This window comes from Buceros rhinoceros, unplaced genomic scaffold (assembly GCF_000710305.1).
Source record: "Buceros rhinoceros silvestris isolate BGI_N320 unplaced genomic scaffold, ASM71030v1 scaffold10934, whole genome shotgun sequence".
In the NCBI taxonomy this organism is placed as follows: Eukaryota; Metazoa; Chordata; class Aves; order Bucerotiformes; family Bucerotidae; genus Buceros; species Buceros rhinoceros.
This window is the reverse complement of record NW_010407709.1, coordinates 7201-32203: the sequence shown is the minus strand read 5'-3', so window position 1 is coordinate 32203 and position 25003 is coordinate 7201. Positions and strand designations below refer to the sequence as shown.

The 25003-nt window shown below is 42.3% G+C and overlaps 1 protein-coding gene across 1 annotated transcript in view; it reads right to left on the bottom strand.

Annotated features, from left to right (window-relative positions):
* Nucleotides 1–18647: 18647 nt before the first annotated feature.
* Nucleotides 18648–25003, bottom strand: part of LOC104492089 (cAMP-specific 3',5'-cyclic phosphodiesterase 7B-like) — a gene marked incomplete at its 5' end in the record, with an annotated part of 12875 nt that continues 6519 nt past the window's right edge. Inside the window, 4 exons of the mRNA XM_010134595.1 lie at nt 18648–19897; nt 20415–20495; nt 21936–22032; nt 24043–24187. Coding sequence (XP_010132897.1) covers nt 19680–19897; nt 20415–20495; nt 21936–22032; nt 24043–24187 — 541 coding nt within the window. The remainder of the gene's footprint in view (nt 19898–20414; nt 20496–21935; nt 22033–24042; nt 24188–25003) is intronic.

Genomic DNA, 25003 nt, shown 5'->3' with positions numbered 1-25003 from the left:
AATCTGCTTTGTTCACAAGAGTGTATAAAATAAAATTTCCCTTGTATCATTGATGTGTGTGGGAGCGGGATTTTGTCTTGCAGCCTAACTTTTTTTTGTGTCTGAAGAACTGACCATATTAGATGATTTCCTAAATTGTATGAGCTAAAGTCAATTAAACTAGGGCTTGTTTTTCCTGCCGGAGGATGTGGAGTCCCTTATTTGCAAGTCTGTTATGATCCACTGCTTACAGTAGCTTCCTGGAGAGAGGACAGTCACAGCGCAAAGTCCAAGTCACGTAAGACATGTACACCATGCAGCTGGATGCCTGCAGACTCTTTGTCGATAAAATTTGGTGCTGGGTGAGGTAGCAGTGGGAACTACCGCTATCACTAGATCAGTATCTGGTGTTGCCCGGATGCCCATGGGGAGTGTAAAAGTGGGGCAGAGCTCCGGGGGTTGCATTCTTCTGGTTTTTGCCCTGGACAAACGAGCTGTTACCTCCACCCGTGCAGGTGTAAACTGACAGACTTTGTGCAGTTAACGTAAGTGATAAGCCTGTCTACGGTCATCTCCACACCCACATCTACACCAGTGATGTAATGCAAAAACCTGGGTATGAACATTGCCCCAGTGCTGGCCCTAAAATGGGGCAGGAGGTGATTTGGAACTACGTGGAATGGATGGATTGACAGATTCGGTCCCTCTCTACCCTCACTGCTTGAGATGCCTTGTGGGTAAGATTCTTTACCTCAGTCTATGCTGAGTGACACCATTTCTCCCTGGGTGCGTTTTGAGTGTGGTGTAATCACGATTATACTTGTTTCTGTTGCACTATCCGTGGATCTGATTGGCTTGTTTCACCAAGCGGCCGGGCTGCAACGGGTGGCTTGTAGCTTCTTCAGCGTGGGACCTAAGGTGCCTTGCTGTTCCTCTGGTAAATATGCTATAGCTAACCTGCTGTTCATTGATTTATCAGCGCTGATACAGAAAGAACTTGTAAATGTTGCATTGTAAACTAAACTGTCATTACTCGTGCCCCCAATTTGCTTGTTTCGTGTATTGAGTGTTGGCCTTCTGTGACTGGTTTTATTTCCCCTGTTCTCAGAACACTTCCTTCACTTAATCTTTTGTCTAACATCCTCAGTCTATACCTCTTTTCAGGAATTACGTTGTTCTTTAGTCACATCTAAATAGTAAAATTATGTCTGGGGGTTTTGCAAAAGCCTCGTTGACGAAGGAGTCCTGCTAAACAAGTTAGCTGTGAGTTACCGATCAGAAACCTTGGGGAAAGAAAGGAAGTCTTACAGTCAAGACTATCGAAGCAACTGCTGTCCTGAAGTTAGTAAGGTCTGCAGCCAGATTTCACTTCTGCTTTATTGGAGATCTCTTCACCAATGGTTGTAGATATCTGGGAGACATTTGTGATCCTGATTCCTGTACCACGTTCTCAGAACAGGATCCCATGTGCTCTGCCAATATGTTTTTCATAGTGGCACCAGCTGCAGCTATGTCTGTAATAACTTCCAGGTTTATCTGAATAATCTGCGAATTAATTGTGTGATACTTTAGAGCATTGTTGTTGCATGTCTGTCTGAAATTTGAATAGTTTGCAGATTCTATTCCAATGCTCAGTGTACTGCTGTGACTTGATGAAAGATGCATAGAAAAAAAGCCTTCCAGAAGTTTTCCGGTGGTCAAAATGGGCATTACCAGCCATCTGTGACGAGAGAAACAATTGCAGATTTGACATTCGCATTGTCCTTAGTCAAGGGCATGGTTTGATTTAATAACTTTCAGTAGTTTCACGGAACAAGACATTATTATTACAATTCTAAGTGAGAATGCAGGTGTCTTACTGAACCACGTTGTCCTCAGTATTGGAGTCATGGGCTAAGGCTGGGCCGACCACTGGATGAGTGACACGTGCTCTGTGTTAATCGCTCCCCCTTCCCAAAGGGGAAGAGCAAGGGAGTAAAGGAGAGATTTATGGATTGGAAAACTTAAACAGTTTTAATGAGAATAATAACAATAAAATGATAGATAAACAAACCCGACCCACCAGCTGGCAACCACATCACTGTCACCACTGGTGCTGTGGGCAGACACTGGGGAAGGCCCAGGCTGGACTCAGTGGCAGGCGGGAACCAGATTCAGGGGCTGGAATCTGGAACTGGATTCAGGAGAGTACAGCTTGGAATCCAAGGCAGTATGGACAGAGCCATCTTTGGACACCGGCTGCTGAAGAAGAGAGATTGACCCTAATGATCCCTCAGCTTTATACCAAATATGACATATATGGGATGGAACACCTTGTTGGTCAGTGTAGGGTCACCTGTCCTGTCTGCTCCTCCCTGCAGATGTCGCCTCTCACTTACTCCACCCCCAATTGAATGGGGATTGAAGGCGGAATGGACAGGGTTCTCCTCGGACACCAGCCGTTGAAGAAGCGAGGTTGACCCTTGTGATCCCTCAGCTTTACACTGAATATGACGTGTATGGGATGGAACACCTTGTTGGTCAGTGCAGGGTCACCTGTCCTGTCCGCTCCTTCCCGCAAGTGCAGCCTCTCACTTGCTGTACCCCCACTGTGGTACAGAGGGTTTAGCAGAGACCTTGGTCTGCACAGGAGCAAGCGTGAGCCAGAGCCTGTCTGCATCCCAGTCCCTGGTGGTAACTGTGAACATCAAGTGTTGTCACTTCTGGAAGCTGACACTGTCTGCAGAAATATGCCGTTAACTTCAGAAAGTGCCATGAGTTAGAAGAGATGAGCTGGAAAGTGAAATCACTGAACAGAAAGAGTTCTGCTCTAACTCAAACCAGGACAAGTAGTATTTTTTCTTTCTCAGTTTTCATATACTTGTATTTATTTTACCTTGTTTTATATTCTTTATTTTTCAGTGCTAGTGCTTGCCATCTTACAAACTTCTGCTCGTGTGTCAGCCCACAATCCATTCTTGCCCTTTTATCTTGTTTGGGAGAATTATTGCCCTGTATGGAAAATTATTCCTGAAGCTTTTTTGAAGCGTAGCTCTAGGGATTAATTACCAAATTCTTTCGAAGTACCTGTAAACTTTCCTAATTGACTTTGTAGAGTCTAAATGGTAGTTTAAAGATTTACAAGGTGGTTAATAACAATTAGAGCTCTAACTCCTGCTGCAATGCTTGCTTTAGTGGTTTTGTCTGAGGTCTTAAAATGCTGATTTCTATCTCTGGAGGTGTTTTGAAAGGACGTGCTATCCCTTCTCAGTTTCATTTTACAGCTTATGCCTTTGTTTCTTTTTCCTTGCAAAAGTCGTTTTGAAAATCGTTGTTCTAGGGTAAAATCTACACAAGGTGGATGTGTGCTTTTGATTTGGCTAGATCTTTGTAGGACTGATGTAATTTAGTGTAACTTCTCCCATGTAACAAGCAATAGGATGAGAAGAAATGGCCTTAAGTTGTGCCAGGGGAGATCTAGGTCAGGTATCAGGAAGAATTTCTTTACAGAGAGGGTTGTGAAGCCTTGGAACAGGCTGCCCAGGGAGGTGGAGGTGGAGCCCCTGTCCCTGGAAGTGTTTAAAAGCCGTGTGGATGTGGTGCTGAGGGACATGGTTTAGGGACCCTGGCAGTGCAGGGTGAATGGTTGAACTTGATGATCTTAAAGGTCTCTTCCAACCAGATGATTCTGTGATGGCAAAGTTTTTGTAGTGTTTTGTCAATAAATGTACTAGTTTTTTCCTTTCTTGCCTTACTGCTTGTATGCAGCATCATGTGTTTTGTACAATATTTATATTGCAGTTCAATTCCATTCAGTTATTCCACCTGCCTCGCTTGTCTCAGTACTTCTTCCCCCATTGGCATAATCAGACTCTCTTGGTCATTCTCCTTCAAGATTTTCTCTTTTCAAGGTGTAAGTATTATTAAGAGATAATATTAATCCTCAGGGGATAAAAGAAATAGGTTAAAAAGAAGAAGAGAGAAGTTATTACAAGAAAGCACATTTGAACCACCAGGTCCATCAGCGATGATGAATTTTCCATTATTTTTTGAAATGCTTTGTTGAAGTACGAAGCTGAAGTTACTATAAACACTGTAGCTAAAAAAAGGACAAGTACTGGATAGTAAGTATAGAAGAGAGTTTGTAAGGAAAGGAAGAATCTTATGAAGTCATCAAAGATAATGCATGTGTTGAGAAAGAATAACTCAGGTTATGTAGAAAGGAAATATATGGACTAATCCTTGTATCTGTGTAAATAATTCTGCTTCTGTTTCCTGTGATTTGACAAATGTGAAAGGCACAATCTGGAAGGGTCTTTGACAAGCTTTTTACTATCTGGCTGACAGAAAAAAAAATTGTATTTATCGGCAGTTTTCAGAGTAATTTTTTGTATCTCTTAATTATTCAGCAAAGAAACGTCCATCTCTGGGCGTGTGTTAATAAAATAGCTCTCTTCTATAAGATCACCCATACTAACCCAAACCTCTGTGTTCTTTAGTTTATATTAGGACGTCTCTGAAATTAAGTTACAAATTAATGATCTTGGTCTGTGTTTAACAGAACTAGAAGGAAATGAGTGAAACCCCCTTAACTGTGAATACGAATCCTAATTCACTCAGGTGTGTGTGGGAGCGCCTGCAATGGGTATTCGAACTTGCCATCCTAGCGAAAAACGAAGATTCTAAAACCCACTGTGTTGCTAAAGGGATCTTTTTCTTTAAACTCCCATGTCGTGTTTTGAATTCCACGGACTGGAATAGTAGTTTCATTGGCAATGTCACAGCTTTACTCTGTTTTATCTAGTTATAATTTAGCTGTTTAGCCCGGAAACAGTTTTGATTGTGCTAGACATTAGTTTCCATGGTATTCTTTATTTAGAGAATTAGTTCTAATAACTAATGATAATAATCAAAAGCCCCTTCTTTTGATATTCATTATTTTCGCCAGTAATCCTGTCAGCAGGATCTCTCCTTCTGCAGTGGTAATTTGATTGTTTTTCTTTCAGCACACAGAATATAATGTGGTGCTTTTGTTCCAGCTATGTTTCATTTTAATTTCTGCTTACATTTTCATTCAGGCTGTTTGCCGGAGAGGCTGAAGGAGGCTTTAAAAGCAGATTATTTCTGTATGTGAGCAGGAGTGTTCAGACTCTCATTTTCATTTTTATTGGGATGGAAGGATTTGTACCTCTTGTTTAAGGGTAATTTAGGCATTTTGTTTGAGTGTCTCAGCAACCTCAAAAGCAGGAGCCTAAATTCCCTGTTTAGGTAACAGAGGGGTGGGAGGGGTGAGTTGGCACTGGTTGCAGTAAACCCCTAATCAACAAAAAATGTCTTGGAATAAAAGATACTCGAAAACGTTGACAAGAATTGATGTAAATAGTTGATACATTCCGCAGATGAACAGCTTGTGTTTGACCACAAGAGAGCAGTGTTAGATCAGAGCCACGCAGCAATCTCGGCAATTCTGCTTGGTCAGTAATGGGTCTAACAGCAGGATTTTGTATTTTTATCTTCGTAGAGGTATTCACTAAATTGTAGGGGTGCATGCTTCTAACTACTAGTGTTATGGTGAACTATATTTATGGGAATTTGGATATTAGTAAAAAGTCAACACCAGGCTAGTTTATTCTTATTCACAAAATAAATATACTACTTCTTTATTTGCTAGGAGAACAGACAGAAGATTTTAGGTGGTGAGTTAGAGAAGAGCTGCGTCTGGCAGTAGTCTTTTCGTGAAGAAACATCCTCTCATATCCCATGTAAAATGGTGATTGGAAAAAATTTCTGTGTTTGGTGCAGTTCCCACACAAAATGAGCATCGCCACAAAACTGCAGAGATTTGTGTGGATAATGTTTAGGTTATAAAAGAGAGAATAATGCTGCTGCTTACTAATTAAAAGTCGATCTGGTATGAAAGTTTACATTTTTATTTAATTCGTCACATGTAAACAATTGTTTGAATGAGTTTAGGTGCTTTCATAAAGCTGGGTAAGCGTATGTTTGTGGGGCTGGACGAAGTTCGACCTTCAGCACTGCTTCTGTATCACTACCGACTTCATTAGAGGTGCTAGAGCGGAACTAAAGGCAGTATTTAGCTACGTATTTTTAAATAAGGAATATCTTACCTATCCTGTCACCTTGAACTGTGAAGAACTTGTACGTTTAAGATCTCTGTTCTTGCCATCTGTGCTTCCTCTTCAGTACCCTGCATTTTACTGAATGGGGAAAATTAAACGTGATTGATTATTGCTGCTTCTCTGTGTTACCTCTGAGTTCTCTCACGGTTAACACAGCAGCTGTGTTTGCTGGGAGGCAGGTGCCACTGAGCAACAGCTGCTGGTGTAAAGGAGGAAGAAATTCTAAGTAAGCTTAGCTTTAGTTTCTTCGTGTGTTGTTGCTGCCTCACGGTTGCTTGATGCATTGTCACCCTGTAGTTTACAGCCTGTGAGTATTTGTCTTGGTTTTTGGTAGTGAGAGCTGAGGGATGCGAGTTAAGAGTTCTGAAAGAGCAGGGTGGATCAGGGAGGCTGGTTGTGTGCTCTGCTGCTGAAGGGAGGGGTTTTGTCCTTTAGAATACTGCGCTTTTTTGTATGTGTGTTCTGTTGGCTCTTGCTTAATTTCAAATACTGGCTGGTATTTGGTCATCCTTCTGCATTATGCTTTTTCCAGGAGGTGTGTTGCTTGACTTCTATACCACGTTGGACTGGCATCTACCGGGGCGGGCTGGATAAGCCAGGCTGGTTTTGTTATGCTTTTTCAGGTCAAGTTCAACAGTCTTGTTTTCAATTCTGTTAACCTAGGAGCTGCCTTACCAGCATGTGCAGTGGGAAAGTAATCTGGAAGCCAGAATTTTGTAATGGTAAAAATCGCTAGTGTGAAGCTGTGCTTTGACTTGGCTCAGGTGAAACGTGGGCGTTGTCAACAACCCCTGTTCCTTCTCTGCCTATTTGACCACTCTCTTTTCATCTGAATGTGTTTGCTTCTTATGTCATCTGTTCCTCTCACATGCACTGTCTGCATGTATATTAATTATGTTAGGATTTTACTTGTTATGGTTCTGCAGAGTCTCGTGTTTTCAAAACTTCTGGCAAATCTTCTGCCCCTTTATTATTCCTCAGTAGTGGCATAGCCTTCTCTTTAAAATTCGAAGGGTGTGCTTTGTATTTGGTACGTTAGGGCAATGGGGTTGCTAGTGAGACTGATCTCTATCAAATAATATGCTCTATAACATAGTCTGTCACTGATGTAATGGGTTTCGATGTTGAGTTAGAATTCTGAGGTCACAAATAAAGAAATACTATCATAAGGTGAGGGAAATAAACAGAATTCAGGAGATCCTGCTTCATGATTTCAAAGCTATTGGTGCTGTTGCTAGGAGAAGAGCCTGTTAACAGTCCTCTAAGCGAGTAGTTGCCTGGGGAACCCACAGAAACTTGTGCTATTTCTACCCTTCTGTACAAACTCACAGACCATCATTTTCTTCCCTGTACTCCCCTTCTCCTTCTCTCTAGAGTAATAAAAGCCATGGAGAAAGGTGGTTGCATCTTGATCAGAGGGCTCAACCCTTTCTCATTCTCCAGCAGACAGGTCTGCCTTACAGTAAAGTCCCAGTAGCTCTGAGAAAATGTTATGGGGCCAGACCTTGTCTGAGCACAGTGATCATGAATAGCTGGCCTGGTAAGAGCTGAGAGTCATGACGGGCTCTCATTGCAGATTTGGAAATGCTTAGGTAACAGGAGTGATCTCATGTGACTTTATTAGAAAAGAGATCTTTTAAATCATCTTTGACAAAACTAGCTGTAATAGAATAGTGTAAATTAAAATATAGCCCTTGCATTATCCGCAAAGTAGGTGTTAAATGGATATAGAACTGATTAACTGGCAGATAATCACTGAAAGGAATTATTTCCACTAAGGTTATAGAGAATGGTTCTAAGTTAATGCAGTTTCATATTTTTAGTAATGAAATAAGTGATAAAAATTGTGGATAATTAAAAACAGAAATTGCATTGAGAGGAATAATGAAGATGGGAATGATGGCACAAAGCCATAACGATAATGCCAGAGTAGGTTAGGCCTTCAGAAAGGGAGCACGTTCTAGTACAGTCAGTTGGAAAACTACAAAGGAGTCTTGTTCGAATTTATAGCTTTTGCTACTGTATTTTTTTCAGAAACAAAAAATGTGTTTGCAGCGACCTGATTTGTCTGTGAATGCATGAAGAGGAAAAAAAAAAAGGTACTACATAGGTTACTCCAAAAGTAATGCCTCCTAATTACGACGTATTTCCATGGAAACTACGACAGGTATGAAGAGCACAATAACACAATTTGATAGAGCAAATTCTCGGCTACAAAACAGTGTTTTGGCACAATCGCCACCATTGGCTGTGCGTTTTTGCCAGCGATGAACAACAGCCTGGGTGCCATGCTCATAATTATCGGCACCAGTGGAGGGGACCCACCGTTGCTGTCAGCACAGCTGAAATGTGTCACCCACCGCCTCACTGTGCTGGCACCCACTGGTAGGTCTCCATAAACGTTCAGCAAGTGTTGATGAGTGTCAGTAGGGGCAGTTTCTTCCTCACAGAGGATTTCAGTCACACACCTTTGCTTCACACGTAGTGCCACGTCAGACACCACGTTGTCAGACGGCCCCTCTGCCACCGCCTGTCGCACAGCTACAAAATCCATTAAAGGATACTGACGGGAAGGGTCAGCCTCTACTGCCACACCACCAACGTCCACCTCTGACATCGTGGGCCGACGTAACAATGGGACGAATTACTCTCAGAGTGGCCCTTGTAAAAGGCTCTTTGTCTGACAGAGAGAAACAGAATACGAACAGTGCCAGGAAGTGAAAACTAGAATCGTTTGAATGAGTGCGTGTTTCAGCAATGAGCGTGATGTCCATAGTATGGTGACTCTTCTTTAATTCTTCTCTGTAGCAGAACTCAAAGCTAGTCCTCAGTGAACCAACTACAGAGTGAAACAAATGAACAAAACCAGCAAAACCCCCTTATGGCTTCTGACATCCAGGTGAAATTAGATGAAAACCTCGGGTCTCACATACATGGATCGGGTCAACTTTCTAACAGATTTCTCTTGTCCAAACTGCCTTTTGACAATGGTGCCTTCCTTCTCTTCCCCCTTACGTTATTGTCTGCAGTGAAGTTTTGAGGTATGTTTATTTTCTAATGTATTTATCACAGGTTGTCTTACAAGGAGATCAGCTCTCAATAAAGATACTTGTTTTACATTTCAAAACTACTTTTAATTTCACAGAGGGAGGAGCCTGAGCTCTCAATAATGTTTTACACTTCAAAACTACTTTTAATTTCACAGAGGGAGGAGCCTGAGCTCTCAATAATGTTTTACACTTCAAAACTACTTTTAATTTCACAGAGGGAGGAGCCTGAGCTCTCAATAATGTTTTACACTTCAAAACTACTTTTAATTTCACAGAGGGAGGAGCCTGAGCTCTCAATAATGTTTTACACCAGGTTGTCTTACAAGGAGATCAGCTCTCAATAAAGATATTTGTTTTACATTTCAAAACTACTTTTAATTTCACAGAGGGAGGAGCCTGAGCTCTCAATAATGTTTTACACTTCAAAACTACTTTTAATTTCACAGAGGGAGGAACCTGTGTTACTCTTGAAGGTGCAAACTCCCTGCTGATATTCAGAGCTCTAAGAAGACTCTGTACTGCCATGAATCTCAGTAAAGTTTAAGCTGAAGTAGATGTGCTGTGCCAGCTGAAAAAGAACATCCGCGTTATTGTACAGGAGTCCATGAGAGTGATGTACATCCACAGGCAAAACCCAAAGCTATCAAGTACCTCAAGAGTGATGACGTAACCTCTCCCTTTAAATTAATGACACTGAGGTACCAGAAAGGAAGAACGTTGGATTGTGAAGGAATAAACTTTCTTCAAAAAACCCAGCAAAATGTCCAGGGTATTTTTAAGGTACTTTCAGGTGATTAGTTCACTTTTTCTACAAAGCCATAGAAGTTTAGCTGCTTTATCATTAATTGCTCTCCTTTCACATCTAGCTCTCTACAGGGTCTGTGGTGGTTTTCTTCTTGAGCTTTGCAGTAAGGTGAATCTGTAATTAAATTATTTATTTTGTGCAGACTTGTGGTAGGAGCAGTACTGACGTCCCTTGGACGGTCCTGATCTACATAGCGCTCTGAAGTCCAACTACAGGGCCAATAAATTCCACCTTTATCTAGCATTGAATGCCCAACCTGATAAGCTGTAATAATCAAAATGCCAGGTCGCTCTGCTAATGAATCATAAACACGTCTCAAAGCCTGCAAACATTCCACTTAGCAGTGGAACTGTTCCGAAGAACGTGAAGGCTGTTCGTAACGCGAGGTTGTGTTGCGATATGTTGAGGTCTCAGGCAGATGGAGGATTTGGCAAAAGATAGCTGAAATCCAGACGTTTTTCCTACACTCCTTCCTAAGCAAACATTAATAGTAATACTTTTAACTACGAATCCTTATGAAATGTATATGGTAATGTCTTAAAAAAAAAGAGAGGTTTCATACTGTTGTGAACTGTGCTTAAAAAGACGTGTGACAGGAATTGAAGCTGACCTGAGCCTCAGGAAAACATTTCTCTTGAAATCAAAAAGGCAGGTTTTATTACATTTAAAACCTTCCTTGTTTTAACTCAGCATTGACCAAGGAAGACAGAAAATAAAAAGGCAATTGGAAGTAACTCTTTCTCTGCTTATTGTGCCCTTGCGTGGGAGTCCTTGCGGTCTCTTAAGTCCTTTTGATGTCTAGGTGACAGTGAAGCCTTGCAAGAATTTTATTGCTGTGTTCTCCAAGTAAGCTTCTTATTACGGCTCTCTTACATGAAACACCCTGCAGTGTCTGACCTTCCTCTCTTCCAGCCCAACCCAGAGTACCCCAGAGAAGGGAGAATTCTCCCTTTCTTTTGGGGGTAGAAGGAAGTCACTCCACTCTTCAAAAGAATGTAACATATGATTTGGAACATAATACCATACTTTCCCAAAGCTTGCTTCTTTTTTTTTGTCTTGCTCATGACTAGTTGGTGTCTTCAAGAAGCTGACCACAACTAGGTGTGCACGGAGGAGCAAGAGATCTAAGCTGGTAAAAATGGGGGCTTGATAATCAGCTTTACTCATCCCCAGACAGGACTCCAGACACAGCGAGCAGAGAGCAGTGCAGAAGGACGTTGTCTACGCAGCTTCCTATCCAGGTTTCCTCACTTTCGTTCACTACTACCTTCAGGTAAGACAGTTTGTGTGTATTACCTTTGTCTCTTTCACGGGTATCCCCTTGCCATGGGGAAGGAGCTTGCGTGCCCTTGTGAGGTTGAGAGCTGTGCTGGTGGTGGCATGTGCCTCTGGTGGGGTCTCCCAGGCCAGACAGGTCTCAGCTGAAGGGTCAGACAAAGTGTGTCCACGGGCAGGATGGGCTCACTAGCCTTGGGGCAACCATCCTAGGAGAAGGACAACTCTGACTCCAAACCCGGGCAGATGGAGCTCGTTTAGCCTTGTAAGGCATCCATCATCTCAGAGAAGGACACTCTAACCAAACCTACGACCCGAGGACTTCGCTGTCACCGTCCAAGCTCGCCAGGCCCTGGCAGATGAACCTCAGGTGTAAAGGGTGGAGCCAGTTCCGCACACGCTGCACCTCACCTAAAAAATCCACCGCACAGGCTTGAAGGGTGCACTGCCACACTGGTCCTTTCAGCCATCAGCGCATTTGCGGTAAGCGTAGGGAAAACCCTTCCCAAATCTTCGTTCGCGAAGCCAAGCCATGATTATCTTTGTAGCGCCAATGAAAGTAAACGCAGGAAGTGTATCTGCAATCTTAAAACCTTCGTATACCCCTTTATGGACCCCAAGCATACAATGTACCGACGACACTTAGCTGCTTTGCGTAGCTGAAGTCCCCCTTCAACATCATCACCGCCTTCCGTTTCTTCGCTCAGTGCCTGTCTTTACGCGGGCGGTCTTCAGGCAGCAGCATTGGTGAGGAAGGTTTCCCTTCGATGTGGGAGTCAGGGCAGTTAGCGTACGGATGTACGTGCGTCTTCACTGGGCCTGAGTGCTGGTAAAAGGTACTTCAAAGCACGTTGTGGAAACGGTCACTCCTTGGTGTTTCTTGCCCTGATGGTAGAACTGATGGTGTTGCCTTTCTATATTACACTGAGGGGAAATGTGTTGTGTGTTGGTACCACAGAGGACAGTGCCTGTGTTCCGAATTACTTGTCGTATATATGGAACCTCATTCCAGCAAAATAGTACATTTTAAACAAAGTAATTAATTCCACTTGTGTCTTCATCTCTCAGTTGATGATGGTAAAACATATATATGTATTTTTCTCTTCCCTCTAAAGATTGAATTGAAATATATTTATCCACTGCAAAACATGAAAGATTAAAAAAAAGTGACTAGTCCTGACTTTGTCTCCAGGTGTTGGTAGGTCTTGGTATAGAAATGAGGCTGGGCATCAAATACCTGCGTTGGTATAGCTCTAGATTTTTCTTTTTGGTGGTTATGTATAAGCTAGGCTCATACATAAATAAATGCTTAAATACGCTTATGTATGAGCTAAGCTCGTAGGAATCCTTCGCACATACAAATACTCTGGATTTGGGATGTAGCAGTTGCTGCCCTGCATGAGTAGGTCATGAAAGCATCATTCTAAATCAAAGGTTGATTTAACTCTTAAAGTATGTTTTCTCCAAGATTATGATTTTATTAATATTTATTTGTAACTAAATTTTCTTTTTCTTCATGAAAATGTTCAATGTGCTTTTAAATTTTGCTGTGTGGTTAAAGACAGCATCTTCCATGTGTATTACTTTCTTTTACCTGTATTTTGATTCGGGGAAAAAAGCAGACCGCAGTCTGCCCAGATGTTAATTTTTTTTTTATAGGTGGTACTAATGAAGCTACAGCCTTTCCTCCCCCTGTCCTGTCTCTTACTTCTTGAGGTTTTTCATGTTTCGGAATGGTTTTTGCTGCCCTTCTTTGCACTTCTCACTCTTGTACTTGCACTTTCTAGAGAGGGGTGACAGGGTGAAAATGATGCCATAGACTTTATCTCCAGGTAGGAGGCGATAGTAGAGATAATAGTACAACTCCTCTTTATCCCTGTTTGTATGAATTCTCATACTCCATTTGAGTTGCAACTTCTTATGACAGCCATCTCCCCTTCTTAATCTAGTACAATGTGTTTAGAGCCCTGTAGGGTCCAGGATTCAACTCTCCTCTGTAAAGCCTATTACCATAAACTCATCTGACGTAAAATCCATCTGCTGTTGCAATACTTCTTTCTATGTCTAGGTCTGTGTGGTCCTGTGTGGACACCCACGGTAGCTTCTAGGAAGTGGTGCTGGCGGTAGCAAAATTCAGTTGTCGTGGATGGAGCTGTTGCATGGTGCTTAGCAAAACTGCCTGAGAGCAAACTAGGCCAGGATATAGTAAGGAGACCCACTGGTTTTAGCGGCAGAGACAATTTCAGCCCTTCTCTATCCTTGTTTCCTTTACTGTCTGTAAGTGAATAGCTGTTTGAGATTGCTCAGTACACAACATCACTGAAAGATCAAGAGGTGTAGGAGCGGGAACACCTGCCTTGTTCCTAAACCCACTGCATTCTTGTAATTATGCCTGTATTAGCTCAGAGAGGATTGGACTGTGTTGGACACTGGAGAGACCCCACCTTCCTCACCTTTAGGGAAATAGAGGTGACAGACACTCCTTTGTCATGACTCTTTGTCATGTGCATATTGTATTGCTTCATTTCTTAATGAATAGTTTTATTTCTCAGGTTCTCCACCTCAGCTTTAAAACCACAGTTAAGTCTTTGGCCAGGACAAAAAATTTGCTGTATTATTTATTTTTCTTCTGCAGTTAAGTTCTGTGACTCAACATGTTAGTTTACATTATTTGCTCTGAAGCATCAAACATCAGCATCTGTACAGACAGTGCCTGTGAGGAGTAGGAAAATGTATTGCCTTAGCTGTCCTGAATATAACACTCCTAAATCTGTTGTGGAAAATGGTGAGTGGTTTCCCAGTGCTATGTAAAAATCGTCCTGGAGAAACCATCACAACTCCATTCATATACGGGACAGGTATCAAGGGCTTCGGTCCAGAATCCATTCTGCAATTCAGCTTGCATCTGGGGACCACATGAAAACACTTTTTGTAATGGTTCTTAAGGGTGGTTTTTTCATTTTAAGAAAGTGAATTTAAAATACTGGCTAAGTAACACTGAAACCAAATCCACTTCCAGCTCCACGGTATTCAGTTCCACTGCAGCATTTGCTCTGCGCAAACACACGTATGTGAGTGTTGTTACTGAAGACTTTGAGGTACAAATAATCCTGGCTTTAGAAATGTATCAACGTCAAGAAGAGTCCCTGCAGTGGCAGAAGTCCATCAGCAACAAGTATTTCTCACTTAGAAAAATATTTATCATCAGTGTAGAATGTTGGTATTTCCTATATTTTCAGTTACGCTTTACAATCCTCTGTCACGTAGCACGTATCACATATAACATTGTCTGCAACTGAGAAACGAGAAAACAGAGACTAAAACTAACCAATGATACTAAGGAGAACTGTTTACTGGAACTGAAACAACAGTAAAACACAACTCCCTCTTCTTTAAATAATACTTTAACAGGGAAACATTTTCCCTGTGGTCTGAAAATCCTTCTACTATATGCTTAGGAGAAATCTGTGGAAAGACTTTCCTTTCTGGTAGCTCCATTTAAATTCCTGCAGCAAGGCTCTGGGTGAATTTAGAGAAAAGTTCTTCTCAGAAACAGTGCACAGTGATTATCCTGTTGGCAGGAAGGAGGGGCAGCGGGGAAGGATGGCTGCAGCAGAACTTTCGCTGCCTTGTCAAACCAGAACGTCTCCTACAAACTAAGGAGATGATTTCGATCAACTGGCTCCACCAAAGAACTTTGGACACTTTTTTTTTTCCCCCTTTTTTATTAGTTGTCATTCTTTGACATGATGAATACTTACAGCAGTATGTTAAAAAAGATACAGTTAAGTCTCTTGGCATCACTGCATAGCAGTCACAGCATTTTCACACAATCTAGTGCTTCCTTTCAGAATGATGCATATGGCATATATACGCACATATGGGGGCTGATTCTTGGTCCCAGTGAAGTTGGTGGGACCAGTGTTTGGCCCATAGAGTTGTATAAGATATGTGAATATGTATATATAAAATGCTTTACAATAAACATGACATATACAATCTTGAATTCAAAGATAAAGCAGAATATATTTTACATCCAAGTTAAACTTATGCTCTGCACTTAAAGTTTATGTACCTAAAATATTGGATGGATTATAGAAACAAATAATAGAATAATAGTTTGCACCAATCAATCAAAGTAATTTGGATACATATTCATGGCATGAAGCTTGGTTTTTGTTTTTGTTTTGTTTGTGTTTTGGGGTAGCTTTTTTTCGATTTGCAGGATCTTAATTAAAAGGTAAGTATTGATTTTTGTGGGCCATGAGCAGGGGATGGTGGTGTCAGGAGCGGCATGGCAGTACTGTATGGACAACTCAGCTGAGTGACTTCAAATATAAGGCTGTAAATTATGGCTGGTACCCTGACTGATAGCTGAAAACAAAAATCACGACTGCTTGAGTGTTTCTCCTGTCTGAGGAGAGCCAGTTTGGATGGGCTGGTATGCATTCTGTCTCTGCTTTGTTGGAATTTCAACCACAGACTGGAAAAGCTGGTGAGATAGATAGCTATGCAGTGTGAAAACAGGCTTATCTCTGTCACCGTGGTAGCAGCCTTCTCACTGATCATTTGGGGAGACTTATTTTCTTCACGAAAAGCAACAGTTTATACAAAAATAATTGACCCGTGTTGTAGATTAGGTTAGATACCACTGCGGATCATGTGTGGTTTTTTCCTCCATGGACTCTACTCAATCTCAGCTGCTCCTCTCGCTGTTTCTGTTTTTCAAAGGTACTCATTTTCAACAGTCCTTTTTTGCCCCCTTTGGGCTGAAATGTTGACCTTTAAAAGCCCAAAGGTAGGTAAAATCTTAATACATAACAAAAATGCATACGTATGCATTATGTTAACCAGCCTAAAAGTTTCACTTGTCACCACTTCCTTTTATTTTACACAGAATTTGCCTCTTTGATAGTATGAAATCTGTATTTAAAGAAACTAAGTTTTAACCAAATCAATTGTGTTTGTGGGGCACACAAGCCTTTTAAGGTCCTGCTTTTAGCAGTTTTCTGCTTCTTTCCTTACATAAAAAACCTAATCCACTTTTAAAACTTCAGAATTTTTTAGCTGCACTGGTCCAAGAGGAAAGAAAAATAATTGATGAGGCCTTTCTGTGAAGTGGCTACTAGGGCTGGCAACTCCGAAAGCTCTGTTCTCTGCAGAGATGTTTTTCTATTCTGTGCATCTAGATTTCTGTTGGCATCCTGGGGAGAAGTCCCCGTACAGAAGCATCCTCCGGACTAGAGAACACCAAACATATATCCCAAGCACATACACTGAGCACTGGTGCGGTTGGACTGGCTGTAGCGGTTGGACTGGCTGTATTGGGTATGGTTTGGCCTTTGTAAGAAATCAAGTGGTGGCATTTTGCATTGCGGACCCCGGTGAATCTGACTGCCAGGCATCTGCTGCCAGAGCCGAACTTTTCAGCACGCTTTTGTGTAGAGCACCCTAGGCAAACCGGCCCAGACTGAAACCTTCAGGATGGGTTTGGCTCACGAGTACAGAAGCATTTCAGGAGCCACCCTGAACGTATTTATTTTTTTATAAATTAAATTGTTTTATTAATCAGATAAGGTGATTGATTGAAATCTAGCAAGTATGTTCAGTGCACCAAAAAACCCCACAACATTTTCATTCTAAGAGCAGCTTTTCAAAGTCGGGAAGTTTTAACCTGGTAAGAGCAGATTTGTAATGGACGCTGTAGGCTCTGATTACAGAAAAGGTCTTGGGTTTACTGTAGCTGTAACAGAACTCAGTTTGTACCTACGCCTTCCTGTAGGACCGTCCTTCTGGAAGCTCCTCAGAAACAGCTCAACAGTATATCTGTCAAGAGCTTTTTTTATGCTGCTAGACACCGGGTTTGTTCACCTAAACTTTAGAACATTATAAAAAAATTCTTTGAAGTACATGGAAAATGGCTTCCCTTTCTTAGTAAGAAGACAAAACAAGGGAAATTACAGCCTTTTGTATGTATGTACTTAAGTGCTTCTGAGCAGCACATTACACTGCTTGCGTAATGTCCTAATAATTGTCCTAAATCTGTCAGAAGGAAAGATTCACTGAAAAAAAAGCTGCAAAGTGGTGATGCTCCCGCCCCCACAGTCAGGTGGTTAAAAAGACATTTATTCCTGTAGTTAGAAATAACTTTATTCTACTACAACTCTGTCTCTTTGCTTGTTATGGTACTTCTAATATGTGAGTCCCATTTAGAAGAGGAAGAATGTTGTCTACTGCTTAAAGCCTACAAAACAGTAGGGGAGAAGAAAAACATCCTTCTCAGGATGCTCTGTGTTCTCACTGTGATTTCCAGCTTTGTACCTCACCGGGTTTCAGTCTCTTTCTCTCATGACACGCATCCAATGAATTAGTAAAGATCATTTAGTAAAACTTATGCTTTTTATTTTCCTGTAAAACAGCCACCTTATGAGCACGAACACTTTGTCTAATCAAGTCAATATTCCCTGTAATTGACAAAAAATTCTATTTTATCGCCTCTTGCACTTTGAGGGGTGCATATTGGCTTTCTCAAACACCGACTTAAGCAGCTTTCTTTGCAGGTCTCTCCAAGGTATTCACGTCCAACCATGATTACATGGCCGTATCTGCTAGTTCCCTTGGAAAACAGCTACACTGATTTGATGTTTACAACAAACACCACTATCCTTTACCTGAATACCATTAATTCTTCTGGGGGCACAAGAGAAGAGGACAGTCACTTTGGTACAATGCAGTGGTGTCCGAGAATACAGTCATCATCTCATTGAAATGATGGAAGCTTAAGTACAGTTTTATAAAGACTATCCGAAGTGAGGTTGTTTATGGCATAGATAAGGCCATGTGCCTTTCACAAACTCGAGACCTTAGAAAATTCCTCAACTACTATGATAGTTAGTTAAGAGGATTTTTCTTAAGAGTCTAACTACAACGCATTTTTTTTCCTTCATTGAGTGAGACTGATGTAAAAGTCACTTGAAGTACTTTTTTAAAATTAAAAAAAAAAAAGAAAAAAATTTTGATGCTGGCTATCTATCAAAGAAGGGAATGTGGGGATAAAATCAGCTACACTGCAACATCACTTGAGAAAACAATTGGACTCCAGAGCTGTTAGAATGTCGTGCTTTGTAAATCACTAAGCTGTTTAATAAAAATTCGCGCTCTTGAATAAATGGTAATCAGGCTGAACTGTCAAATTATGTGGTGTTGCTGCGGGTTTCGGTTGTTTTAGAAGTTAACCCTTCAGGCTCTGTGAAGCATTTGCCTAGACCAACGTACAAGGTGCCACGGATTAACAACACGGACCCATGTGGAATGTGTTTGAAGTTTTCAAGAAGTTATCCTGCCAGACTTCATTCCTTAGTGACCTTTGATACACCTTGGATAGCGGAAAGGCAGTTCAGAATCATATCTTGCGATCATAGGATTTTTGGCAGCTATCAGAAGATGAACGATGCTAAAAGTTAAGGCTTTTATCCACAAACAATGGTGTATATTAATAAACTCTATACCATATTTACAAATGCTTTCTCTTGTATTAAAACTAACAGTATTCTGTTCACAGTGCCAACGTTTTTACAGGTAGCAATCCCACAGTACTCCAGTATTTTGGCATGGGAATCAGTAGCGCTTTGTATTTACAGAAAATGTACACATATGAATATAAACATGTTACTTGAAACAGTACTCAAAAGATAGATCTGCTCGTGTTTCAAAGGTTTAGACTGTACAACACCTTCCCTTTCGGTTGCGAGGGAATACTGCTCCTTGCAATGAGAAGATGCCCGTCTTTTATCCAAAGTGGCATAAAAATGGTTACCAAAATGAGCCTTGTTACACCGGAGTTGTGTATACGGAGAGTAACTTCAGTCCAAGGTTTATAGATCTGTTGTTTAGTGCACAGAATACAAAAGTTAAAAAGGTTTTTGTTTTAATTACTAAAATAACCAGATTCTCTCTGCCCTCTGTGAGCGCTGTCTCAGTCCGTGTCCTCTGGATGCTGAAGATGCTGGTGGTTTCATGTGCAGCCCAGCTGCCAGCCTGGAAAGCGTAGGGCGCTCTGGGCCTATATACATATGTCACAGTATGTCTCGTGGTAAATGAATATATAACCAAGAGTGCCTCTATCTGCCCTGTTCTCTCAGTAACCCTCCCTCTTTCACACCAGCTGTAACCCACTGAGGGGGACTCAGCAGTCAGGCAGTCCATGAGCAGAAGTGACAAATGGCATCAGGCATGCGCAGAATGAAGAGAGGGAAGAGAAACGAGAAGGAGATCCAGAAAGGAGCCCAGCAGAACTGCAGCCTTGCTCGTGAGGACCCTTACAGCTTCTGCTTTGCCATTTCTTCCCTTTTCCACAGTCTTGACAACAGGCTCCTCACTCCCCCGGACTCTGTTTGCTGCTGTCATCAAGATGGAGATAGCAGTGCTATAAGGAAAAGTGCAAAGCGGCCACTAAGGAGTCTCTTCCTTATTTGAAGTCTGTTCTTGGCTGCCAGTCACTTGACCTGAGTGGTCATTGCTCCGACTACTGCTGTGTTGCTTGTGGAGCAAACTCCTCCAGTTGGCCTTGTTCCTCCTGAGATGGTTTAGCATATTTTCAGATAGGGGGGTATCTCCTGTAAACTGGGCCCACCTTTCAAAGAGTGGCTCTACGATGTATGTCATGAACCCTGGGGAAACACAAAGGACAGCAGGTGAGGAACAAATTCATTCCACGGCTTCATTGCCCCCCAGAGTGCCTCGAGAGGATACAGCGATGTAAGGGGCAAACCCCCTGAAGAGATGTAACATACACCCTCAAGCAGCCATCAATTCCCTTGGAAATACGCAGCTCTTGACCAGCACACGCGACAAGATGTGACTATCTGCATGCGTAACGCTAAAATCTGTGAGGGAAAGCATCCTTCTCTGAGGAGATTTCAGACTAGAAGGTAACCAGGGTTTAATCACATTGGCTGCCATTTTTCTCCACAGGTATCAGAACGGCCCCCCTTCCCCAAGCAACGACTCCTTTGTATTTCTGTTGCATATGTGGCTTGGAGAGGTTTCTTTTGTATTTATTTAGAACGTGAGTCATGACCTTTATGGTACCTGCAGTTCTTATGGTTAAAACAACTTGACTGTGGGGGGGGGGGCTTGTGCATACTGAGATAAACATGGAGAGGAGACAATGAAACTAATGCTCACCGATCTGGATGCTTGGTATCGTATCCTTCTGCTGATTACAAAGGGGGCTTATTTCCAGTTCAAATTTTTGTTCTAGGTCACCTGAAAGAAAAAAGGAAGAGAAAGTAATTTTCTGCCACATTTATCTCTTCTCCATACCTATGCCAGCTTCTTACAGTGACTGCAACTGTGTGGATTTGAGTAGCTGCAATCTTCCACCAATGACAACCATGTTAGATGGCGAAATACCTTCATTTTTTGCACTTTTTAGGTATCAGAGAAACTGAGTATCCATACAAAGAAAAAACTCTCTAAGGGAAGATGACTTTTGAATGAACATTAAATCTGAGCCCTTAAGCGTTCTGAGGACCTTGATTTTTAAAATAGCTAAAGTTTTTAAAATGTAAGCTTTAAGAAAGCTTTTCTAAAAAATAAAAAAGCTTTTCAAGCTACAAGGTTACGAGGTTACAAAGCTTTTTAAAAAGCTTACATTTTTAGGCTGCCTCTCAGGCATGGTCTCTCAATATACCGAAGGGGAAGTATCGCACAACTGGTGCCATGTCTTCATGAGCTGGATATTGATTGTGCCTTGACTATACATCTGGCTAAACGATCCTGCATCAGGCAAGTTGCTTATGTTGCTTCAAAAGCATCAAAGACATTTCACCAGCTTAAACTAACACTGGCTGAAAATTAACTTGCTGACCTGTTTGTCCTTGTTATGCACTAACTGTACCAGCACCAGCTCGGATGTGACTTAACTTTGTAGTGCAGAATTCTAAATGAACTGGGAACTTCATTGCGTGCTCTTCCAGTGTTTGTACCACTTGCCTTCGGCTCTCAGGATGCTCCGAACAAAGAATTCAGCAGTGATTAAACTCTGCTGCACCCTGTGCTGTAGCACAGCGTGACCTTGCCTATGCAGATAGAGCCAAATGGTGTAATTACTGTGCTTCAGAAAGGCCCCTGCCTGACTGCGCGCTCTGCGGGGGTTGGAAAACATTTGCAATAGGTCCTAGCAGAGCTTTGGCTTGCCTACTTTGGCCCTTTCAACGGCGTGCTGGGAAGCGCGTTTGAACCCTTTCTCTGCATTTGTAGGCTGAAGAATGTGTCATATTTGGGGAGCAGCGAGGGTAAGGCTCCCACTGGAGTTGTAGTGGGAGTATGAAAAGCGAGATAGAACACGGTGGGCAGCGGTAGGATTTTGGTGCAGTGTAGCCCTGGCGCCATTCCAGCTCAGAAGTGCTGACTGGAAGGTTCTCAGAGGAGAATCCAGCCGTGGGCTCTCCAGACGAATTCAAGCACTGAGGCACAGCAGAGCCCTCCCTCCTGTCTCACGCTGCTAAGGAGCAGTGAGGGCAAAGAAACACTTGCTGCTCTTCTACCCACTCCCATTTTTCAAATGAGGCTGAGTATCTCTTCAGCTGCTTGCTCTTGAGGGACATTTCGAGGCAGACTGGATAGGCGGTGTGACCTCTGGCTCGCCGCACAAAACGCCTGGAAAGCCAAGGTGGAAGGGGACTGCCGGGGGAAGGGGCTGACCTTGCCGGTAAAACTCTTCGCAGACCCGTTCGCTCCACTGCTTGCTCAGATCCCAGAGCCGGCAGGGGTTGCAAATGTCAGCGCACTTGAGTGCAATCTGAAAGCAAAGAAGCAAAGCAGCCGTGAGAAAGTAAGTTATTGTCTAGCAGTGCTTCACCAGTACATCCGCAGTGATGAAACTCCAAGGCCTCGCCAGCAACGTTGGGAAGGGTTAAGATCACATTTTAGAGACGCAGGCTCACCCAAACATGCCTTTTGAGGAAAGAGCATTCATTTAAGCCGCAAACAAAACTTTCGTTGAGTTCTCCGCTTTACCATAGTGAGAACAAGAGGAGGGCCAAATTCCAAGGCTGCAAAGTGTTTTGGATATTCCTTGCAAGGAATAAGCCAACAAAAGCCTCTGGCTGGCTCCTGCTGACTGCCTGGCTCAGCTTCCGTGGCTGATGACAAGGAAGGGAAGAGCCAAGCTGGTGTATCTGGGCATCAGTTCTCTGCGGTCTCAGTGAGTGACCTTGCATCTCGCTGCAATTACACTTCATCTTCACGTCTGCGTATTTTTTGTTTACAAAGCTAAGCACAGGGCCCTCTGCACTGCCCTGGCTTGGTTTCACTTAGTTAACTAGTACTTTTAAGAAAGTACTTTGCAGGGGAATGAGTACAGGAGGGCAAGAGGGTTTTAAAATCCAGTAACTGCTTCAGAAAAGTAAACTATGTAATAGTGTGTCCGTCTTACTGCCTTGGAACAAGATGTCACGTGCCTCATTTCTTCACAGATTGAACACAGTCAGCTGGCGTGACAGAGGTCAGAAATCATTCTGGCATCCAGGAGGAAAACATAAGAAATATTTCCTGTATAAATTCAGACCTGTGAACTGAGGAGGGAAGCCTCCAAGCCACTTTTCTCTTCGAATTAAATTGATTACCCTTAATGTTACTATTACAAGGACCTTTCAAACATTCTTTAACTTATCCTGATAATCCAGATTTCTTGATATTTTTTCTCTTCTTCTTCCACAACTAATCCACCAGATAAATGAAAATCTTGCTATGTCTGTATCCTAGTTCCTATCTTCCAGAAAATGCATAAAAAACTTTCTGCCATAGCTGAGATCTGCAATCCTGCTGCCTTTGGCATTTGCACCACTTGCTTGCCTAATCTGTCCAGAAATATGATACACCATCGTCCTGCCCTGCATGGTCCACGCAGCAATCTGACAGAAGACCATGTTTGATGGAGGACAGGTGAGCAGATTACTAGATTTCCCACACTGCTGGAGGGAGAAGAATTAGCAGATCAGCACTTCTTTCCTTGCAACTGTCACCTTTCCTGTAACTTTGACAAAGTGGTAACATGTAGATATTTGGTTTACAGATGATGATGATTACTTAAACTCCTTTATGTATTTAAGAGTGCAATTAATGTCATTTCTCCAGAGAAACATGTATGTGCAGCTACTTTAATCACAATAATGCTTTAATAGGTAGAGGTTTATTCTGAGGAGTCTGTTAATGACTGGAGCTTAGCTGGAAGAACCAGTCTGAATCTATTTGATTTTTAAATAAAACATGGTTTCTTCATTAGCTGGGCAGATCCACCAGAGAAGCACCTGCTGCCATGGCAACAGCTGTCTCTGGAGAGGCAGTTTCGGAACATCCATCACAGGAAACGGGACTTGGGTACCTGATGTCAGGCTGTCTTGCAAAGAGCACCAACAAGGGGGCTCTCCTGCATGGTGCTAGAAAATAACACCAGTGAAGTAACATTTGCCAGAAGAGAGACTATAATCGAAGCATTACCTGGCAAAGGAAGCAGTGGTCTAGAAATAAAGTAATTCATAGCTTTATCTTCATTTCTCAACACTTGGCACTCTCCTGTATCTGTTGCATTCACAGCTTTTTAACTCAAGGAAATTACATAAGGAAATACTGGAGGCACCTTATGCTTGCCTGACATGCCAGGTGGCAGAAGGGAAGCGTTTATGGTGACAGGTAAGGAGATGTTGTTGTCCAGACACGGCATCATATGCTACTCTAACATATACTAGGAAATACTGTGACTTGAGAAATGAATAAAAAACAACAGTGGAAAAATATTTTTTAAAGTTACCTGAAGCATAAAATGTCTGTCTTGTGCATCCTCCAGCCTCAAATCCTGATTGTCAAGGTGAGATTTCAGACGGATCAGAAATTCATTCTGCCTGTTGATGTCCGTTGCCAAGATCAGGGAGCCCAACTGCTGCTCGATGTCCTGTCTGCAATTGAGGAAAATAAGCCCCTTCAATCATGGAACTACTGAACATTAATAGCTAAAAGCAGCCCGCTACAGATCATAGCTAGTATAAAGCCTCCTCTTTCGAAATGGACCCAGTCTGATCTGTTTGGTCAGACTCTGCTGGGGTTTGCAGGGTACAACTATTTTAGCTGCATAAATGGGTTCAGGAGGAATAGATTGTGTAGCAGAAAAATGTTTGTTGGTGTAGGTGGTTCTGAAAACTTCTGAAAAGTGCTACCAAAGTAAAAAAACCCCAGAACTGCAGCGTGATGCATCTAGAAAAATGCCCTCATCTTACTTCAGTGGCTCGGAGCTGGGTGGTGAATACTGCAACTTTGAAGTTGCAGCTGAAGTCCTTTAAAATACGACTGAGGCTGTTGGTCTGATGCAAAGGGTAACTGGAAGAACACAGAGCTTATGGCTTTCAGGTAACGCGTTTATATTCTTGGTAAGGTCACCTGTGACTAAAATTTAGTATCGCAGGCTGTTCATTGGCTCCATCTCCATTCCATGGTGGGAGTGGCACTGCATAAAACCAGCAGGTAAGAAGTTCGCAACAACTTGGCCAAGGTGCTCACGTTGCTGCTTTTGTCTTTTGCTTCACCCAAAAAGACGGTGAGGGGCGAACCATGCCTCCCTCAGTCAGGTCTGGAAGTCCTGAGCAGTCTTGATGCTATTCAACCAATTCCTCCTTTTTTCTCCCTATTTCATGCTTTTGCATCACTAAATCTTTCCATATTTAGCTAGTGCATTACGTAAAACAAAAAATGCCAACAATGGATCTGAAAAGGTCCAT